This window comes from Chaetodon trifascialis, chromosome 1, assembly GCF_039877785.1.
Source record: "Chaetodon trifascialis isolate fChaTrf1 chromosome 1, fChaTrf1.hap1, whole genome shotgun sequence".
NCBI lineage: Eukaryota > Metazoa > Chordata > Actinopteri > Chaetodontiformes > Chaetodontidae > Chaetodon > Chaetodon trifascialis.
Genome location: NC_092056.1, coordinates 18,757,162 through 18,774,089, shown reverse-complemented (window position 1 = coordinate 18,774,089; position 16,928 = coordinate 18,757,162). Strand labels below are relative to the sequence as shown.

The 16,928-nt window shown below is 41.3% G+C and overlaps 3 protein-coding genes across 3 annotated transcripts; 1 reads left to right on the top strand and 2 right to left on the bottom strand.

Moving 5' to 3' along the window:
* The first annotated feature begins 17 nt into the window (after positions 1–17).
* psmc3 (proteasome 26S subunit, ATPase 3) lies at positions 18–2,993 on the top strand. Its single transcript, XM_070992337.1, has 2 exons — positions 18–982; positions 1,371–2,993. The coding sequence occupies exons 1-2, from the start codon at positions 38–40 to the stop codon at positions 1,707–1,709; spliced, it is 1,284 nt and encodes a 427-aa protein (XP_070848438.1). The 5' UTR covers positions 18–37; the 3' UTR covers positions 1,710–2,993.
* An 816-nt stretch (positions 2,994–3,809) lies between these two features.
* Positions 3,810–6,411, bottom strand: psmb1 (proteasome 20S subunit beta 1). Its single transcript, XM_070960004.1, has 6 exons — positions 6,246–6,411; positions 5,736–5,843; positions 5,285–5,366; positions 4,896–5,025; positions 4,481–4,587; positions 3,810–4,400 (listed from the first exon to the last, which is right to left on the bottom strand). Exons 1-6 carry the CDS (start codon positions 6,344–6,346, stop codon positions 4,215–4,217), a joined length of 714 nt encoding a protein of 237 aa, XP_070816105.1. The 5' UTR covers positions 6,347–6,411; the 3' UTR covers positions 3,810–4,214.
* A 485-nt stretch (positions 6,412–6,896) lies between these two features.
* phf10 (PHD finger protein 10) lies at positions 6,897–16,712 on the bottom strand. Its single transcript, XM_070964657.1, has 12 exons — positions 16,576–16,712; positions 15,663–15,772; positions 15,265–15,395; positions 14,999–15,082; positions 14,667–14,791; positions 14,378–14,527; positions 14,119–14,228; positions 13,854–14,001; positions 13,322–13,474; positions 9,341–9,449; positions 8,293–8,481; positions 6,897–8,152 (listed from the first exon to the last, which is right to left on the bottom strand). The coding sequence occupies exons 1-12, from the start codon at positions 16,645–16,647 to the stop codon at positions 8,055–8,057; spliced, it is 1,479 nt and encodes a 492-aa protein (XP_070820758.1). The 5' UTR covers positions 16,648–16,712; the 3' UTR covers positions 6,897–8,054.
* Positions 16,713–16,928: the final 216 nt, after the last annotated feature.

The window sequence follows — 16,928 nt, the reverse complement described above, 5'->3', positions numbered from 1 at the left end:
TTCCGCCGTGTCACAGTTCATCGCAGTCAGAGCAAAGATGGCGTCGCTGAGTGACAAATCAGTTTGGGACGAGGTGGAGGATGGAATCGGTGAAGAAGTACTAAAAATGTCCACAGAGGAGATAGTTCAGCGAACTCGTCTCCTGGACAGCGAGATAAAGATAATGAAGAGCGAGGTGCTGCGGGTGACCCACGAGCTGCAGGCTATGAAGGATAAAATCAAAGAAAACACGGAGAAGATAAAGGTGAACAAAACCCTGCCGTACCTGGTGTCTAATGTGATCGAGCTGCTGGATGTGGATCCCAACGACCAGGAGGAAGACGGGGCAAATGTGGATCTGGACTCTCAAAGGAAAGGAAAATGCGCCGTCATTAAGACTTCCACTCGACAGACCTATTTCCTGCCCGTCATCGGGCTCGTGGACGCCGAGAAGTTGAAGCCCGGAGACCTAGTGGGTGTCAACAAAGACTCCTATCTGATCCTGGAGACCTTACCTACCGAGTACGACTCCAGAGTCAAGGCCATGGAGGTGGATGAGCGCCCCACAGAGCAGTACAGCGACATTGGAGGTCTGGACAAGCAGATCCAGGAGCTGGTTGAGGCCATCGTCCTGCCCATGAACCACAAGGAGAAATTTGAGAACCTGGGCATCCAGCCACCTAAAGGGGTCCTGATGTACGGACCACCTGGCACTGGGAAGACCCTTCTGGCCAGAGCCTGTGCCGCTCAGACCAAGGCCACCTTCCTGAAGCTGGCCGGTCCACAGCTGGTCCAGATGTTCATTGGAGATGGAGCCAAGCTGGTGAGAGACGCCTTCGCCCTGGCCAAAGAGAAAGCCCCGTCCATCATCTTCATTGATGAGCTGGACGCCATCGGAACCAAGAGGTTTGACAGCGAGAAAGCAGGAGACAGAGAGGTTCAGAGGACCATGCTGGAGCTGCTCAACCAGCTGGATGGATTTCAGCCCAACATGCAGGTCAAGGTAAAGCTGCTGTCCCCATAAAGCTGTTTAAACACCTTACATGTTCATATACAATTTACAGAAAAAAGAACTAAATACTTCAAAAACGTTCAGGTTCTATATAGTAAGAAAGATTTATTTTAAAAAATCTGTCCAGGCGCAAAAGCCTTTGTATGAGGTCTGCTGTTCCCCATGCACTGATGTTCTTTATGCAGGGAATGGCACACAGTGTCAGCAGAAATGGAGTACAGAGAATTTAAATGTGAAATATGGCCACACAGAACAAACTACTCATCAGAAAGTGTCATGGATATGCATACAAACTTTCCCATCTTTGTAATGATCACAGTGGCATTGCTTCATAGCATGATGACTACAGTGTAACTACAGAAATGTTTATTTTTTTTAGGTGATTGCTGCCACCAACAGAGTGGACATCCTGGACCCCGCGCTGCTCCGTTCAGGCCGTCTGGACAGAAAGATCGAGTTCCCCATGCCGAACGAAGAGGCCAGAGCTCGCATCATGCAGATCCACTCCCGCAAGATGAACGTCAGCCCCGACGTCAACTACGAGGAGCTGGCTCGCTGCACCGACGACTTCAACGGAGCCCAGTGCAAAGCTGTGTGTGTGGAGGCCGGTATGATCGCGCTGCGCCGCGGGGCCACAGAGCTGAACCATGAAGATTACATGGAGGGAATCCTGGAGGTCCAAGCCAAGAAGAAGGCTAACCTTCAGTACTATGCCTGAGGACACTGCCTGTGTCTGTCTTTGTGTGTGTGAGAGAGTCTTTGATTATTGAAACACTTGTTGAGTAAACACTTGTTACAGTTGCTGATTTACAAAAAAAAATAATAATAAAATGGTATAACTAAATGTTTTGTTTCTTCCTGCTCAGCATTGATAAGAGTCTGTGTTTTCATTGTCTCAGGTGGTGCAGGATAATCTCACAGATGTCAAATTCTCTTAAACAGAGAAGGGGCCCAGTGTTCATTAGTACAGTGTAGTTTCCTACTTGAAAGCATGTATTTTGTGTGAAAATTAACACAATGCCAGAAAATTAACCAACATATGACTATAAAATTGGTTGGATAAATGTTGTTGTTTATCAGTGCACAAAACCTTTTCATAACAGACATCACAGCAGGAAAATAATGGGGGTCATTAATAGGATTCAAATCGGCTGCGTTCCATTCAAGTGTGCCAGTTACACAGCCCTGTTACAGACGCTGACTGCGTCCCAAATCTGTACACATACTACTCATTATTGTACATCGTTTTATCAGTTATATCAATATACTTAACCATTGTATACAAACAGGAAATGGCTCAATCTTTGTGCCTGATGTCAATCAAACTGCAGCTTTGGAAAGCTATTGCCAATAAAAGAGACATCTGACTACTTTTCCAAGTACTTTTCCTAAGATCAAAAACTTTTCTTCCTGAGATTTTTTTTTTTTGACACAGTCTCACCACCACCTAAAATGTATTTAATTTCTTTCATTGTGAGCAGCTCTTCCTTTAGCCATTGCATTGTAGGAGACTAGTGTTCATCAACAGCACACTCAGAAATTCACTGCATTAGGTCTGCATGCCGTCTATTTGAGTATTGTTTATTTGGTCACTTTTCCAGTATGCTCATCCTGTATGATAAAAACTTGCTTAGAATCGGTATGTAGTTTGGAACTGGGACACAGCTTCACTTGTCTTGGCAGGAAATGCACACGTGTAACTCATTTTGCTAGTGATAATTTATTTCCAGCAAGTACCCTTTTCTAGTGGGCCCACTTGCAGAGTCCTGAAACTTGGACATCTAAATGGAATGCTGCCATCATTAATGTTAATACTTGCAGCTGTGTTTTCTCCACGACAGGTCAAATTGTAGTCTATATATAATGTATTGTCTATAACAGTACATTTTGGGGAATCTTTCATACATTTGCTGTGAATGGTTAAAAAGTTAAAGTAACTGCACCAGTCTCACGTTAAAATAATGCAAAGAAAAAATGGACCTCCTCTCCTCACACACGATTCAAAAAAAAAAAAAATGAGCTGTATATACTGACAACTGTTTTACAAAGTGTTCCTGACCCATGTAGTGATATCCTTTATACGTGTGATAAAGCTGATGAGGTAAAACATTAAATATATTAACTTTGTATTGTTTTAAATTGTTGTGGACAAAACAGATTTGCCAAATTGGATGAGCAAATGATCACATTCTGTTTATGTTTTACACAGCATCTTAGCTTTCTTGGAATCATGGTTGTATAAATGTTGTCAGGGCTCTGAGCCTGGCAATCCTTACTTTGTCTAAAAAGTTAATACCAAGAAGCTGACTTGAACATAAACCATTCTTCCTCCTTTTTGTCATTTTTACTGAAGGTGTGAAAACATTGTCTGAAAACCAGTCTATCAAAAAAAAAAATCTCTCAGTTGATCACTTTCATCAGAAAGTTTTCACTGTGGAGGCTTGAACATGTGAACCAGTGATTTTCATCGAGGACCTGGAAATGCTAAAGACCACAGAGGGTACGACTCAAAAACAGTTGAGTCTTTCAGTCATAACTGTAAAATATACCAGTCCACCTGACCTATATGATCTCCAAACGTGATGTGCTAAAGTTTTATATGCAAATGTGCAGATATGCAAGCCAAAACTCATCCATTACTTTTGCATCTCAGAAAACAGCATACTTTCAAAGGTCACCTTATTCTGCAGTAAAACTTGAATATGCCAAAACAATTCCTACTACAATTAAAGAAAACTACCCTCTAACTGCTGTGAGCAGCATAAGCTATCTGAGATGGAGTATCCATGTGTGAGAGACATTAAATGAACAAGACCCATTTTTCAATTGTTTACATTTATTAAGAATGTAAAAAGAACAGCAGAGTATGCATCCTCCCAAAACATAATGAGGAAGAGTGTAGGAAGGGTCAGATGAAGACACTTCCTTCTTTCTCTGAACAGGAGTGCTGATCTGCAATCAGGTTGCTAGACCACAAATCCAAGGCTGTAATAAAAGCATAAACTGAGGGGGATACTTGTGGAACGCAGAAGAAAAGTGTTGATGTAAACTGTGAGTGCATATAAAAAATGGAATATCTGCTCCCCAGTTAAAGCATCAACACATCAACTGGATCAGCACTCCTATTTTGAGAAACATTATGTTAAGCGGCCAAACCAACAGGGTGAATATGGGGAAAAACAGAGCAGAAAGGAAAACAGAGAAAGGGGAACACTCCCCCCTCTCAGTCTTTCCTCAGTGGTACGGTCTGCTCATTGATGCCCTCCTTAGTGACGACACAGATCCGAAGGGCATCTCCGGTGTAGACATCTCTCTCTGCGGCTGAGATGAAGACATCTTTGACCAGCTGAACCGCTTTGTCCAGAGTCAGAGGAACATGCTGTACATCCTCCATATTCTTGAAACCAATCTGTGGAAGGAGAGACAGACATGAGTGTACCTCATCCACTGTCAGCATACCTGCATACCCGACAACAGTTTGTTATTTACCTGGTTGTCTAGCAGCGGTTGTAGCATGGCACTTGCTGATCCTCCAGCCTTGTAGGTGTCTCTCTGGTAGGAGCCCACTGGGTCAAAACTGTACACTGCTCCCTTGCCTGCATTATAGACATGAAATATTGCAAATAAAACGTTGTTCTTGCAAGAACATAACCAAAGCTTTGTACAATTTCCAGCTTAGATATAACAAAAAAATACCTTACTGTGTGATACAATGAAGCACAATATATGCAACAACCCACACAGCACTCCCTGCCCCCTGCATTCATCATAAACAAGAAACACACCTACAGCCTAAATATATATATGCAGCTTTTTTAATCAAGTGCATACATACACATAAAAAAGTGACACATGTACTTGCAATATTTAGTCCTCATAATATTGGCAGCATTGAAGTACTCACCCTCTTCATCCAGTCCTCCTATGATGTTGTAGACGTAGTAGGGGAAGAACCTCCTGCCATACAGGATGGTGGACAACATGGCTGCGATGGCCCCGCTGGTCATTGTCTTATTGTTTGAGTGTTTGTACATCTGAGAGAGGGGAAGGACAATTAGTTCAAGTGTAGCAACAATTAAGTAATCAATGAAAGCCTTTGTTGGTCTAGTAGGGGTGCAGAATGTGATTCAGTAAAACTTAAATATAACAAGACACATTAGAATATCAGCCTCATGTCGACTCTGTCTTGGGCACGAATATGATGAACAGGCAGGACAGTTAGCAGAGTTAGATCATTTTAGGAATGACACTTAAGAAAGAATGAAACTAAAAAACATTGTTACACCAACGCACCTTTAGTCTGGCGTCGATGATTTTAGTCAGAGTCAGGCAGTCACCATGGAAACCGCTGCAGCCGATGACAGTTGTGTCTGTCCTGTAAGAGGAAGGCACAAAAATCAGTGGTCAGAGCATGATATTCTTCATTTGGCCTTGCAGATTAATGTGATAATGACATGTGGTTTAAACAGCTTTGCTGAGCTAGCAGCTAGACACTGAGCTCCAAGCAGAAACCAACGACACCTCCCAGTTTCGAAGTAACAGGCCGTAGCTGAAGTAACTTCAGTGATTCCACACCAAACGTACTTTATAATGCCATCCATCCATTAATGAATTTACACAGAACTATGAAAGGAGCATGTTAAAGGGACCACCTAAAGATTAACAGGAGTTCACATGGTATCTTAATACAGCCGATCTGCTCTGCTCCTTCCTTCCTTCGTTGACAGTGACTCTGCACACTTACAGCTTGTAGCACTTTGGTGAATCCCGGCTGTGGATTGAGTAGCCTTCACTCAGCCTGGTGTCTGAGGCTACAATGGCAAAGTCTTCCCCGGCAACAGCTAATACAGTTCTGAAACAGAATGACAAAACAATACAAGCTAGTTCATTTATCTTATAAACCACCACAACAGAGAGGAGACTATGCTGTTGTCCCCAAACACTTGCTGACGGAAGCTAACTTAAGCTACTGATTAGAAACTGAAACTGTGCCATTAAATTATCTTTCCCTTTCAAGTTTGTGTCCTATAATGCTGACTTAATTCACACATTAAGATAGATTGAGAATGCTTACAGTCCTGGACAAATAAACAGTGCTCTGTTCACTCACTTTTCATTAACTTAATCTTTGTTTAGTTCCAGGTGGCATACCGCTTGCTAATCTGGTTAGCTAGTTAGCACAGTCCAATAAGATGTAAACGTTAGCTAGCTAACAAGCAGGCGAACTAGCCAGCAGTTGAAAAATAACACCTACCCTCCATTGAAAGCGTATGGTGAGAACCGGTGCTCCACTGGGCCGGTGTAATGATACTCTTTCATCTTCCCGGGGTCTCCAAAAGCATGAGCAGAAAGCATATTTCTTACAGAATATCAGCGGTATTAAAGATTCTGTCCGGTAAACTCGCTGTATCACTGCAATATGGCAGTCTTTTCTTTTACTGCCGTAGCATCCGTACGTTCAGTTGTACTATGTGCGACAGCGTCCCCATAGGTTATTTTATGTATAGCAGGAACCATCAATACAATATATCAAAAGCCAAATAACTGCATAATACAGAATTGCAGTTAGACTAAAAGATGCTATTGGACATGTGAGTAGTAGTCTGTAATATCAAGTATCTGCAAAACTGAGTTGATCGAGACTCATTGATACTAAAACCACCACTGGGTGGAAGTCATAAATTGTTCACTCATACATTCAAGGACCATTAAAGGCTCTTTGTTGCAATGGTAGCTGTGTATGTAATACTTTTTGTCTAATCAATAAAATCTAAGTATTAAAATTACTTTAAAATACATATTAACAATGCGTGAGCAATCTGCATTTGCCTTTTCAGTGCACCAAAGATTATTTTTGCCTTTAATAAGAAATTTAACATGGTACACAACCACTAAAAGATAAATCTGAGTCTTTTTAAAGTAGCTTTTATTGACAAAAAACACTCAATTCAGTGACTGTGACAGCAACAGATATTCTTTAACAACTTGTTTCCTGAAGTACAATAGAAAATAGACAAAATCATAAAAAAAAATACCAAAAAACATATTACAAACTGACTGCAAAAATATCAGCTGACTAATCATAACTGATGGATGTTTCATTTCAATGTAATTACAGTGAGTGGTCTAATAATTAATAACAGTGGAGGGTTAACAACAAACTCAATACATTTAAAGTCAGACACTTGTTTCAGTTATTCAGACCTACACATACATACCTGAAAGCTCCTGCAGCCATGAGGCCAGCGTCCATTACAATTCATCACACAGGATCACAAGCACCATGTCATTATTCAAGACAAGACTTTGTTTAAATAAGATTGCTCTTTACTGGCCTGACTCATTAAATAAATGCCAGCTAAAAATACCAACTATAGTTCAGAAGATACAAAAACATACAAAAATGTTGAAACTGAATGAAAAAAAAAAAACATCGGTGAGCTTTTGTTAACATTGATTGTTCCAGTAGTACAAAATCAAAAGCACCATTTGTTGAACTGAAACAATTTCCCAGCAAACAGCCAATCACTGCAGAAATGTTCAGAGACAGTAACGACAAGATTCATCTGTTTGCTGTTAGTGGTTAGCAGATAACAGGATTTAGTGGACTACATTTGGATGGACTGAATCTGCAGCTTAGCTGTTCACTTTATGTATGTATGATGTATGATCAGTCTAATATGACAGAACAGAGATGCTATGCTAAAGTTAACGTCTGATCTGAACTTTGTGAGCGCGTACATTTGAGGTATCACAGTTTCTCCACTGATTATGATTCAAATTATTGACCTGCCTTACTGACGTCATTATGCTTTCACAGAAAAGATGTGTTTTCTAGAGTTAGCCTGTGCATTTAAAGACAATCAATGAATAAAAAGAAACAGCAAGATAAGATCTTGTGTTTGGCTTGTTAGTATTTGGTAGGAGGGCGGCACTTTTTTTGGGGGGGGGGGTCACAGTGATCTGAGATTTTAAACATTTTACAGCTTCCGCAAATGGTTAACAAATTAGATTTGTGCATTTGAGCAGAATTTGGCCGAGGTACTGTGGTTAATGCTGCTGATCATTTTTTCGCTGACTTGGACTTCTTAGGTGTTTTGGCTCCTCCCTTCTTCTTGGGTGTGGTGAAATCTTTGTCGCAGACCTCACACACCCAAAGGCCTGACGAGACGGACAGAATGAATTAAAAGGAGGCAAGCAAAAATACAAAACCATATTTTAAAAAAGCAGGCAGGTCAGTGGTGAGTGGGTGTATCTGTCTGCCTACGCCACATTGTGCTTGTCAGTGTCCACACACTCACCAGTGGGAATGGAGTCCATACCCACACAGAATGTGTGATATCCTCGGTCACATTTGTCGCAGAACATCATCTCGTCCTCATGGTGGGGCTGCTGGCACACAGTGCAGGTCTTACACTCCATACACTGCCAGCGGTACGTCTGGATCACACACACCAGCTCTTCGCTCATGTCCAAGCAGGACGGGTGGCCTAGGTTTATGGACACGAAGACACATGCACAGGAGCAAGCATGCATACGTAGAGCCAGAGACATGCATCCCCCCCAACACACACACACACACACACACACACACACACACACACACACACACACACACACACACACACACACACACACACACATAGAAATAAGTGCATGACGCATGCATACAGACACACATAAGGAAGCACATCAGACAAAAACGCAAAACACACAAATATAGACAGAATGTGAACAGGCCCACCCATGTACACACACATAAATTCAACATCCTATTACTTCAGAGGGCTTCAACAGAAAAGCTCTCACTAGCAAAGGATGGACTTTTATCAACTAGCACATCACCATTAAAAAGAAACTAAAACTAGAAGAACTAGAATCTACTCACACCTATCCTAAAATCAGTATCAATGTATTGTCGGGAATACTTAAAAACAAAGATGCAGCAGACCAGCAGCTACAGATACCCACTGATATTAATCAGGACCATCTCAAAACATGACTTGAAACAACACAAGCTGTACTGTCCAAATGTAAACAGCCACACAGCATTGAAACAAGGCAGTAAACACACTTTCCTGAAATGCTTGCTTATACATAATGAAATGGTACAATGGACGGCTGAACATTTCCTTTCAGTCAATGACAATCACTTCATTCATCTGTTAATGTTACGTACCACTGATGTTAAATTAATGCAGGCAGAGCAATTTATGATGACTGCTTCTATTCAGAATTTTATTCTGGGGAGCATAATTTACATCAAAACAAATACACTTGGTATTAAAAGTGCTGAAACAAAGTCTAAAAACAGGGAAGTGTCCTTTAAAATCAACAGTGCAAACTTACCGCTGTTATCACATTGGGAGCAGTGAATGAGAGCTTCTGGCTTGCCCTTCTTGTTGGCCTCTTTACCCTTCTGGCAAATGCCACATATAGCATTGGGAATGACCTTAGGCTGCAAGGGCAGAATAATGCTATAAAAACCACGGGTATCCTGCAGTCATGGACAATATAGTAGTTCAACAAATGTGTAATGCTTGGAGAAGAAACAAAAACAGCACTTCATCTTGACTAACAACGGCCTTTTCTACGTTTTGGGGAATTACATGTCAACTGGTTTATACACATTAAATATAAATGTAATCACCTGGCATCAAAGTTGCCGTCCAACTAAGTTTAACAGTTTTAAACTAACCTAGTTCTTGTTTGCTACATAACAGAGCCTGAATTCTTCACAATAAACTGCAACAGGTCAAGTGGTGGCTTGCTTGAGCAGACTGACGTTGAGGAACGTGCAGTGCTGTTTCATAAGAAAAGCTCTACATCACCCCTAACTCCTCATGTAAGAATGCTGAATGTTATTTGATGTGGATACAGATATCTGGAGTTGCTTTCTATGCAACATACCTTTCAGTTCATCGTGGGTCACAGAGGAAAGAACCAGAGCAGAGATAAGGAGACTCAGGGACATTTAAATCAGGATGGCACAGAGACAGAAAATAGTTCCTACATGAAACTGCTCACAACAAGGTCTGAGGATTATCTTGAGAAACCGAGTCCTGATTTCTGGAAGGTGACATAACATTTTAGGCGCTTTGAGCAACACAAGCTGAGTGGCATCTAGTTCTATCATCTCTAAGAGAAAGGAGACGTCTCTACAGCTGATATCTCCAGAACTCCAAAACAATCTAGATAAAGTTAAATAGCACCACAGAAAAGAGGAAAAAAAAATATTTATGACTTTGGGGTGAACTGTTACTTTAAGAGCATAAAATAAGGTGCGTTTTATTTTACAGCAGTCCTTTGAACACAGCAACACAAAAAAAATATGTGTAAAAATCACTTTGTTTTCCTGTTATTCATGGGCTTTTTGCTTAATCCACATCATGTCCAGTAACGCCTCAAGATAGTGACATCCCTCATTAAAATGTTCCCTGACAGGAAATGCACAGGTTAGACTAAACAGCCATAGGTACAAAACTATGGGTCAATAAAGGACACAGTTTGGGAATGATGGAAATCCAAGACTAGAAACAAAACAACTAAACTAACAGCAAAACAGCAGCAGAAGGGGGAAAAAGGAGGAGCTGAGCGCAGCCCCCTGTGTGCATTTTCCAACTGTACATACTCCCTATGCAAACATATGCCTTAGGCCTTGCTACATTACTGAAATCATAAGTCGAAGGATCGCTCCTATTGCTTTTGTGAACTGGCTGTTTTGCAACCTTACAAATGGCACTGCGGCCATATGAAACACTATCATTAAGTCCAGTAAGTCTGCTGGACACCCGCATAGTCCAACCATCTCTTCAATGAAAACTAAATTAACTGAATTTGATCAACACAAGAAATGCTGTGTTTTATGTACATAAAAGAAAAGGTGCTCATTTTCAGGCATGTTTACTTTTATATAATTTGGTACTATTTTTTGTTTTGTATGGCGTCGTATATCTCTAAACATTACGTCTAATTGAAAAACAGAGGCAGAGACACAATTAAGTGGGAAGTTTATAGTGGCTGACTACACACTCATCCACAGCGGAGTCCACAGATTTTAGATCAGTAGATCATGGACGGTGTAAACACCTTGTTTTTACTATTATTGACATGTCAGTGATTATGTCTCTGCTGTCAAGACATTTCTAGAAAGAAAATAAGTGCTAAGATGCTAACTATCGGACATACTAAATCATTAAAGTTCCCTCTGAGAATCAAACCAGAGCTGCACATTGTCCAGTGAGGAGCAATATCAAGGGCAAAAATACTGATCAGTATAATTTGCTGCAGTTGATGTTGATGTAATTAAAGCCATATTACTGTATGCCACTGCATACAGTATCACACAGTGAATCTAACATTTCTATCTTCATAATGTCTATGTATAAGCTACAAAAAGGCTGCTGAGCCACAACTTTCATTTTCTGGAATCATTAACCAGAACATGTTCAGTCAACGGTGAGTTAAATATTCGATAGATTTAACATGTATGTAACATCCAACATGTATCACATTATTAACAAAATGCTTCCGCAGAGGCAATTAATCTAAGTCCAACTTTGTTGTTCATTATTGGCTTTTATTATTGAGCTGTTTGGGAAATACCACACTGTCAGTCACGAGGTCATGTTAACCACTGCACACAATGGAGACGGTAGCCAGACCAGAGCGAAGTAACGTTAATCAGCTAGCAGCTGCGTCACTAAATCAAAGTTCTGCTGTCTCACATGGTGTCTTTCACGGAGACATACAAGTCATTAGAAATCATTCAACCTTTCATCTACTGGGAGTTTCTGAAAAGTGGAAAAATAGATGAAAAAACGTACCACTGAAAAGTGCACTGGCACAGTTCAACTCTACGGGGTATTTCACTTTGTCTGATATGCCAGAGTTACAAAATTATGGGTCATGCCTGAAAGCTTTTACATATCAAGGTCCTTTTGTACGGCACAGGGATATTATGATACTGAATAATTCACGTGAATTCTGGCTACCAACATGCCGTAACTGAAACAGCATACTCCAAATGACTGATGAATAAAGGTCAAGTTAACTTAAATCAAACTTAAACACACTGAAACCGTTTCAAACAGACACTAGAAAAGGACCATGCCCACACCACAAAGCTGAGCTGAACTCAACTGGACTCACCCAGGTCCAATATACTCTCATTAACCAGCATATTTTAAGGTGGTGGAAATTATCTTCTGCAAGGTTGATAACTGTAAAAATCAAACAAAAACCAATGTGGCTAGTAAAGTGTGCTTCAGGGAACATGTGATTCACTGAAATAATATTTTCCCATCGACAGTCCCTTGAACAATTAGATGAAATTTAAGGGGTATATTTAAAAAGAGACCCAGAGACATGCCACTGCTGGGTGTTAAAGAAAGATAAGCTGATATGGGGCTTGTTCAAGCAGAATCCAAACCCAGGCAAACAGTATACAGACTACTTCTAGCTCAGCTCAGCAACAGTGTGAACAAGGTCAGCAAGTCCTCATCTCTCCACGGTGACGCAGGGACAGGTAAACCCCACGTCATACAGCTGTCTGATACTTACTAACATTTTAACAGTACATCACATGGTGTATAAACAAAGCATATTATTATACCAATACACGCTTAAAACATTAACGTTAAGTGCATTCTACACTTCAGATATAAATGTTAAAATCTCTAGTGTTAACATCAATTGTTTTTTTAAAAGCAACCACAAACTGTACGTGGTTTATATTTTCTATATCAGTATAAGAAAAAAGACTTATTTTCAAAAATGAAAAAGGAAAACTAGCAGCCAAAACATCCACTAACTTGTCTTGGAAGTATCTTTTTTTGACAAGTGAGGACAGACAAGAGGTATATTGAAGACATTCAAAGGGGAAAAAAAAAACTTTTAAAGTTCAACTTTCACTGAAAACCCAAAAAGGTGAAAGTGCAGTGAAAAAGAAACAAGTGAACTGTTCCTTTAAAATGTTCTTATTGCTCACAGTCTGGTACGAAGAGGGGAAAAAAGCCATGTCGCAATCATAAAAACAAAAACTGAAGACAGGACCCCACAGTGTGTAACTGTGGCTCTGTGCGTGCGTGTGTGTGTCTGTGTGTGTGTGTGTCTGTGTGTGTGTCTGTGTGTGTGTCTGTGTGTGTCTGTGTGTGGACCAGGTTGTCCCAGCTGACAATCTGTAGAAGCCGGAGAACAAAGTGAAGAAAGCTAGGGAGGGGTGGCGGGATGGATGGAGTAAGGGAGTGGTAGTAGTAGAAAGAGGAGGAGGGGGGTAGAAAAGTGCTGCTGCTGTTGTTGGAGAAGAGTTCAGGTGGTTTTGTCCTCTACCTTGTACCCTGGGGTGGCTTTGTGGGAGGCAGAATGGCGATGGCTGCCATCTTTGCCCGGCGTGGATGTCCTGTCTTTGCCCTTGGACTTGTGGCCATGTCCACCTCCTCCCTCCTGGCTCTCCATGTCTGACGTGTTGCCCGAAGAACTGTCCTGTAGAGGAACAGGAGAGCAAAGAGGGAAGCACAATGATGCATTTCCATGCAGACATCTGAGTCAAGTTCAGTTGAGGAAAATGATCTGATATAGGACCTTGAATCTATCACGTAATAGCTTGCATAGTTGCAAAGTAGACTTCTACCATTAAGCATCTGTATTAAGAGAGTGGATACCCAAACTGAGCCTGTTGGGACGGCTGGGCTCAGTGCTTCAGCATACATTAAGGGTTCAGGCTCAGTTATTACTCTCTTGGACTCAGGTCAGAGAGATATATGCGACCCCAGCCGCACTCTAATCTGCATGACTAATCCAAGATGGATGTATAATCTGACACAGATCCGGGCTACTAGAGTAGCACAATTTCATGTCTTACAGATGAGTTCTTGTTCTTTTTGTCTTCCTTGCCGTCTTCAGCATCGTCCGAGTCAGGTTCTGAGTCCAGCGCAGGGAGTTCTGGATCCAGTGGAGGCTCAAACAGAGCTGTGTTCAACGGCAAGTACCGCAGTTCATTGGGAGAGTACCTGTCATGCACAACACAATCATGCATCAGGGCCAAAACATCCAGTGCAGCAATAGACAATACAGGCTGAGAGGCTCTCCAGAAAACAGAAGTTCATTTATTGAAGTGTGTAATGTACCTTTTGTAGTAGTCTTGGAACTGTCCTGGTATGAGAGCCACAGGGTAGGGCCCCGTCCTTGTCAGCTCTGGAGCCAGCACTTTGAACCTACCCTGGGGCACCTGGATAATCTGAGAAAACACACAAAATACAGCGCATGTAAAAAAAAAAGAAAAAAAAAAGTTCCAGCGTAAACACAGCTGATGATGCACAAAGCTCTTTTCTGAATCCCTGCTGAATATCAGTAAGCAAATCCTCTGTTTTGCCACGTTGGACTTACGTGTGTCTGCAGGTCAAAGTAAGCTCTCCTCTCTTCCATACGCTCCCTGTTGAAGTTACTGTTGAACTCAGCAGCTTTTTTAGCTGCCTTCTTTATGTATTCAGGAACTTTGCTGGCCTCCACCTTCTGAGGGTTCTGCTGCTGCATTTGCTATGAAAGACAACACACAAACACTTTTAGAGATATCTTCAAACATGTATGTGGAGGGCTTTCACTGAATGCATTACTATAATATAAAAAGCCACCGTCATTATCAACCCCAGGATATTTCTTTATGTGGGACACTTACAGAGTACTCTTTAGCTATTCTCTGTCGCTCTCTCTCCTGCAGTATGACTGAATACTCAGAGTGCTTGGTGGGATACTCCTTTATCATCAGATCTATCACCTCATCGCTCCGCAGAGCTGTCAGACCTGAAAACACACACAAGACACACTCAGTGCACACTTTGCCTACATCAAGCACACGAATGACTTATGCAATCAAATGCTATTTACAGAGTAAATCTTACAAATAAGGCACCAAACTATAAATGCACGGAGCTGAGAGACTGTTAGGATTTTGTTGTAGTAGTGAAACAACTCAAACTGCTCAAGGAGTGTGTGAAGTGTGCTTCCTACCCAGAGTACACTGTGTCTCAGTGATGACGTTCTGTTCACGCAGGTAAAGCTTCTCTTTGTGGGACAAGTCTCTTCTCTCCATATCTAGAGAGTGACATAGAAACAACATCACTGGTTATTGTAATTCACTACCTTATCATTCTGGATTGGTAAATCAATAGTATCATAGTATGGGATCAATAGTATTTTACAGAAAAAGAGTACCACTGTTTCCTTGAACACTTTGACAGGTAAAGTACCGTTTTATATTTTTACTTCAGTCTTACCAGGGTACTTCCTCTTGAAAGATGTGACTCCCAGATACTCGCTGACCTGCTCCTGCAGCATGTAGTACTCTCCTGTGTCATCCGGAGGCCACTTGTACTCTGTCAGGTTCTCTGCTGGGAAATATGTCGGTCTGGAAGGGGGGTGGGGGGACAACAGTGGTGGAGGATGAAAACTTTTCAAAAGATTTCTTTATAAATAGGGTCCTGTGAAATGTGTTTTCGTTTTTCCCAGATTCAGTTCAACCAGACACAGATGTAACTTTTACATTTGCACACACAGCCATGATGTCTTCCATACATGAACTTCTTGCTCTTGCTGATGTGGTTCTGAGAGTTTGTTGAAAAAAGTCCTGGCGATGCTAATTTATTGCTCCATGTCATATATCGAGCCAACCTACCCAAGGTCTTGACTTGAGGTATCACAGCTTCGAGAGCTGTCCCCTGAACCCATTCTCCTTCTTTTGGGAAGCTGGCTGCCATCATTGGACTCCTCTTCTATTACATCCTCCTGCAGAGGAAAACAACAACAACAACAAAACACAATAAATAATAACATCGCCAGGCACTGCACCTCCTTAAGCAGACACATGGCAGTATTTCTTCTTTAAAATATGGCTTCGTGTTTCTTAAACATCTTTATCCTCTTAGACATTCACAGCTCTCTTTTCCTCAATAATTAACACACAACCAATCGACAGCACCATACTATACTCTTGGTAGTGTTTGTTACAGATGCATACATTTACACACATTCTAGGCAGCTGTGTGAGAAAGCAATGAAAGAACCAGGAATTAAAGAACAGCCACGAACTCATCTTGCATAAGGCAATAATCACAACAGCCATTTATTTTCTACCTATGAGACGCGCTCATGCTCAGACAAACTGTGCACATTTCTGGACATCCTCAGACCTCAGCATCACTTCTCAGCCAGGACAGAAAATTGCCTCATTTTTTTTAAACCACAGCATGAATTTAATGAATCTTATTTAACATAAGAGTTGGTGGTAACAGGAGAAGAAAGGCACAGAAAATGGTTAACGATGCCACAGTCACACCACTCAGCGTTATAACTACAGAATTTGAAGTGGTCTCTTATGAGGATCTAAAATAATCCTAAATGTTTGTAAACACGACACACAATCATCAATTGAAAACAATTGGGTGATGCTAACGCCGCTAACAGTTGTCATTCATGGACGGAGATAGCCGTTAGATAGCTAACCAGCCGTTAGCTGAGCAAGCAACCTTTCAGGGCTCCGTGAAGAAAGCTGATTATTACTCGTGTTTTCTGCGGAATACAAATTTCACCTTAATAGATTGTGCTCCGGGAGTGGCGGGGTTGCTATCGCATGGCGGTCTAACAGGGAGCACAGCAGCCATATTTTACTAAAACCTGCAGCTAGGCTAACTCGATAGCCAATTCTTCGTTTTCTTCTTCGTGAAAGGTTTTGTGGTGGTTGGCAAACATTCAGGTACGTAATCGCCACCTTCTGGGCTGGAGTGCAGGTTGGGAATGGGCTGTTATCTCGCTACATTTTCATCGTGATTGTTATTTAATTTAATACACACGAATTATACTCGTTGGCAATACAGAATTCAATTCAATGTATGCTTATCACAAACCTTGGACGGGTTTGAGAGATATTGAAAGAAGTCTTTCA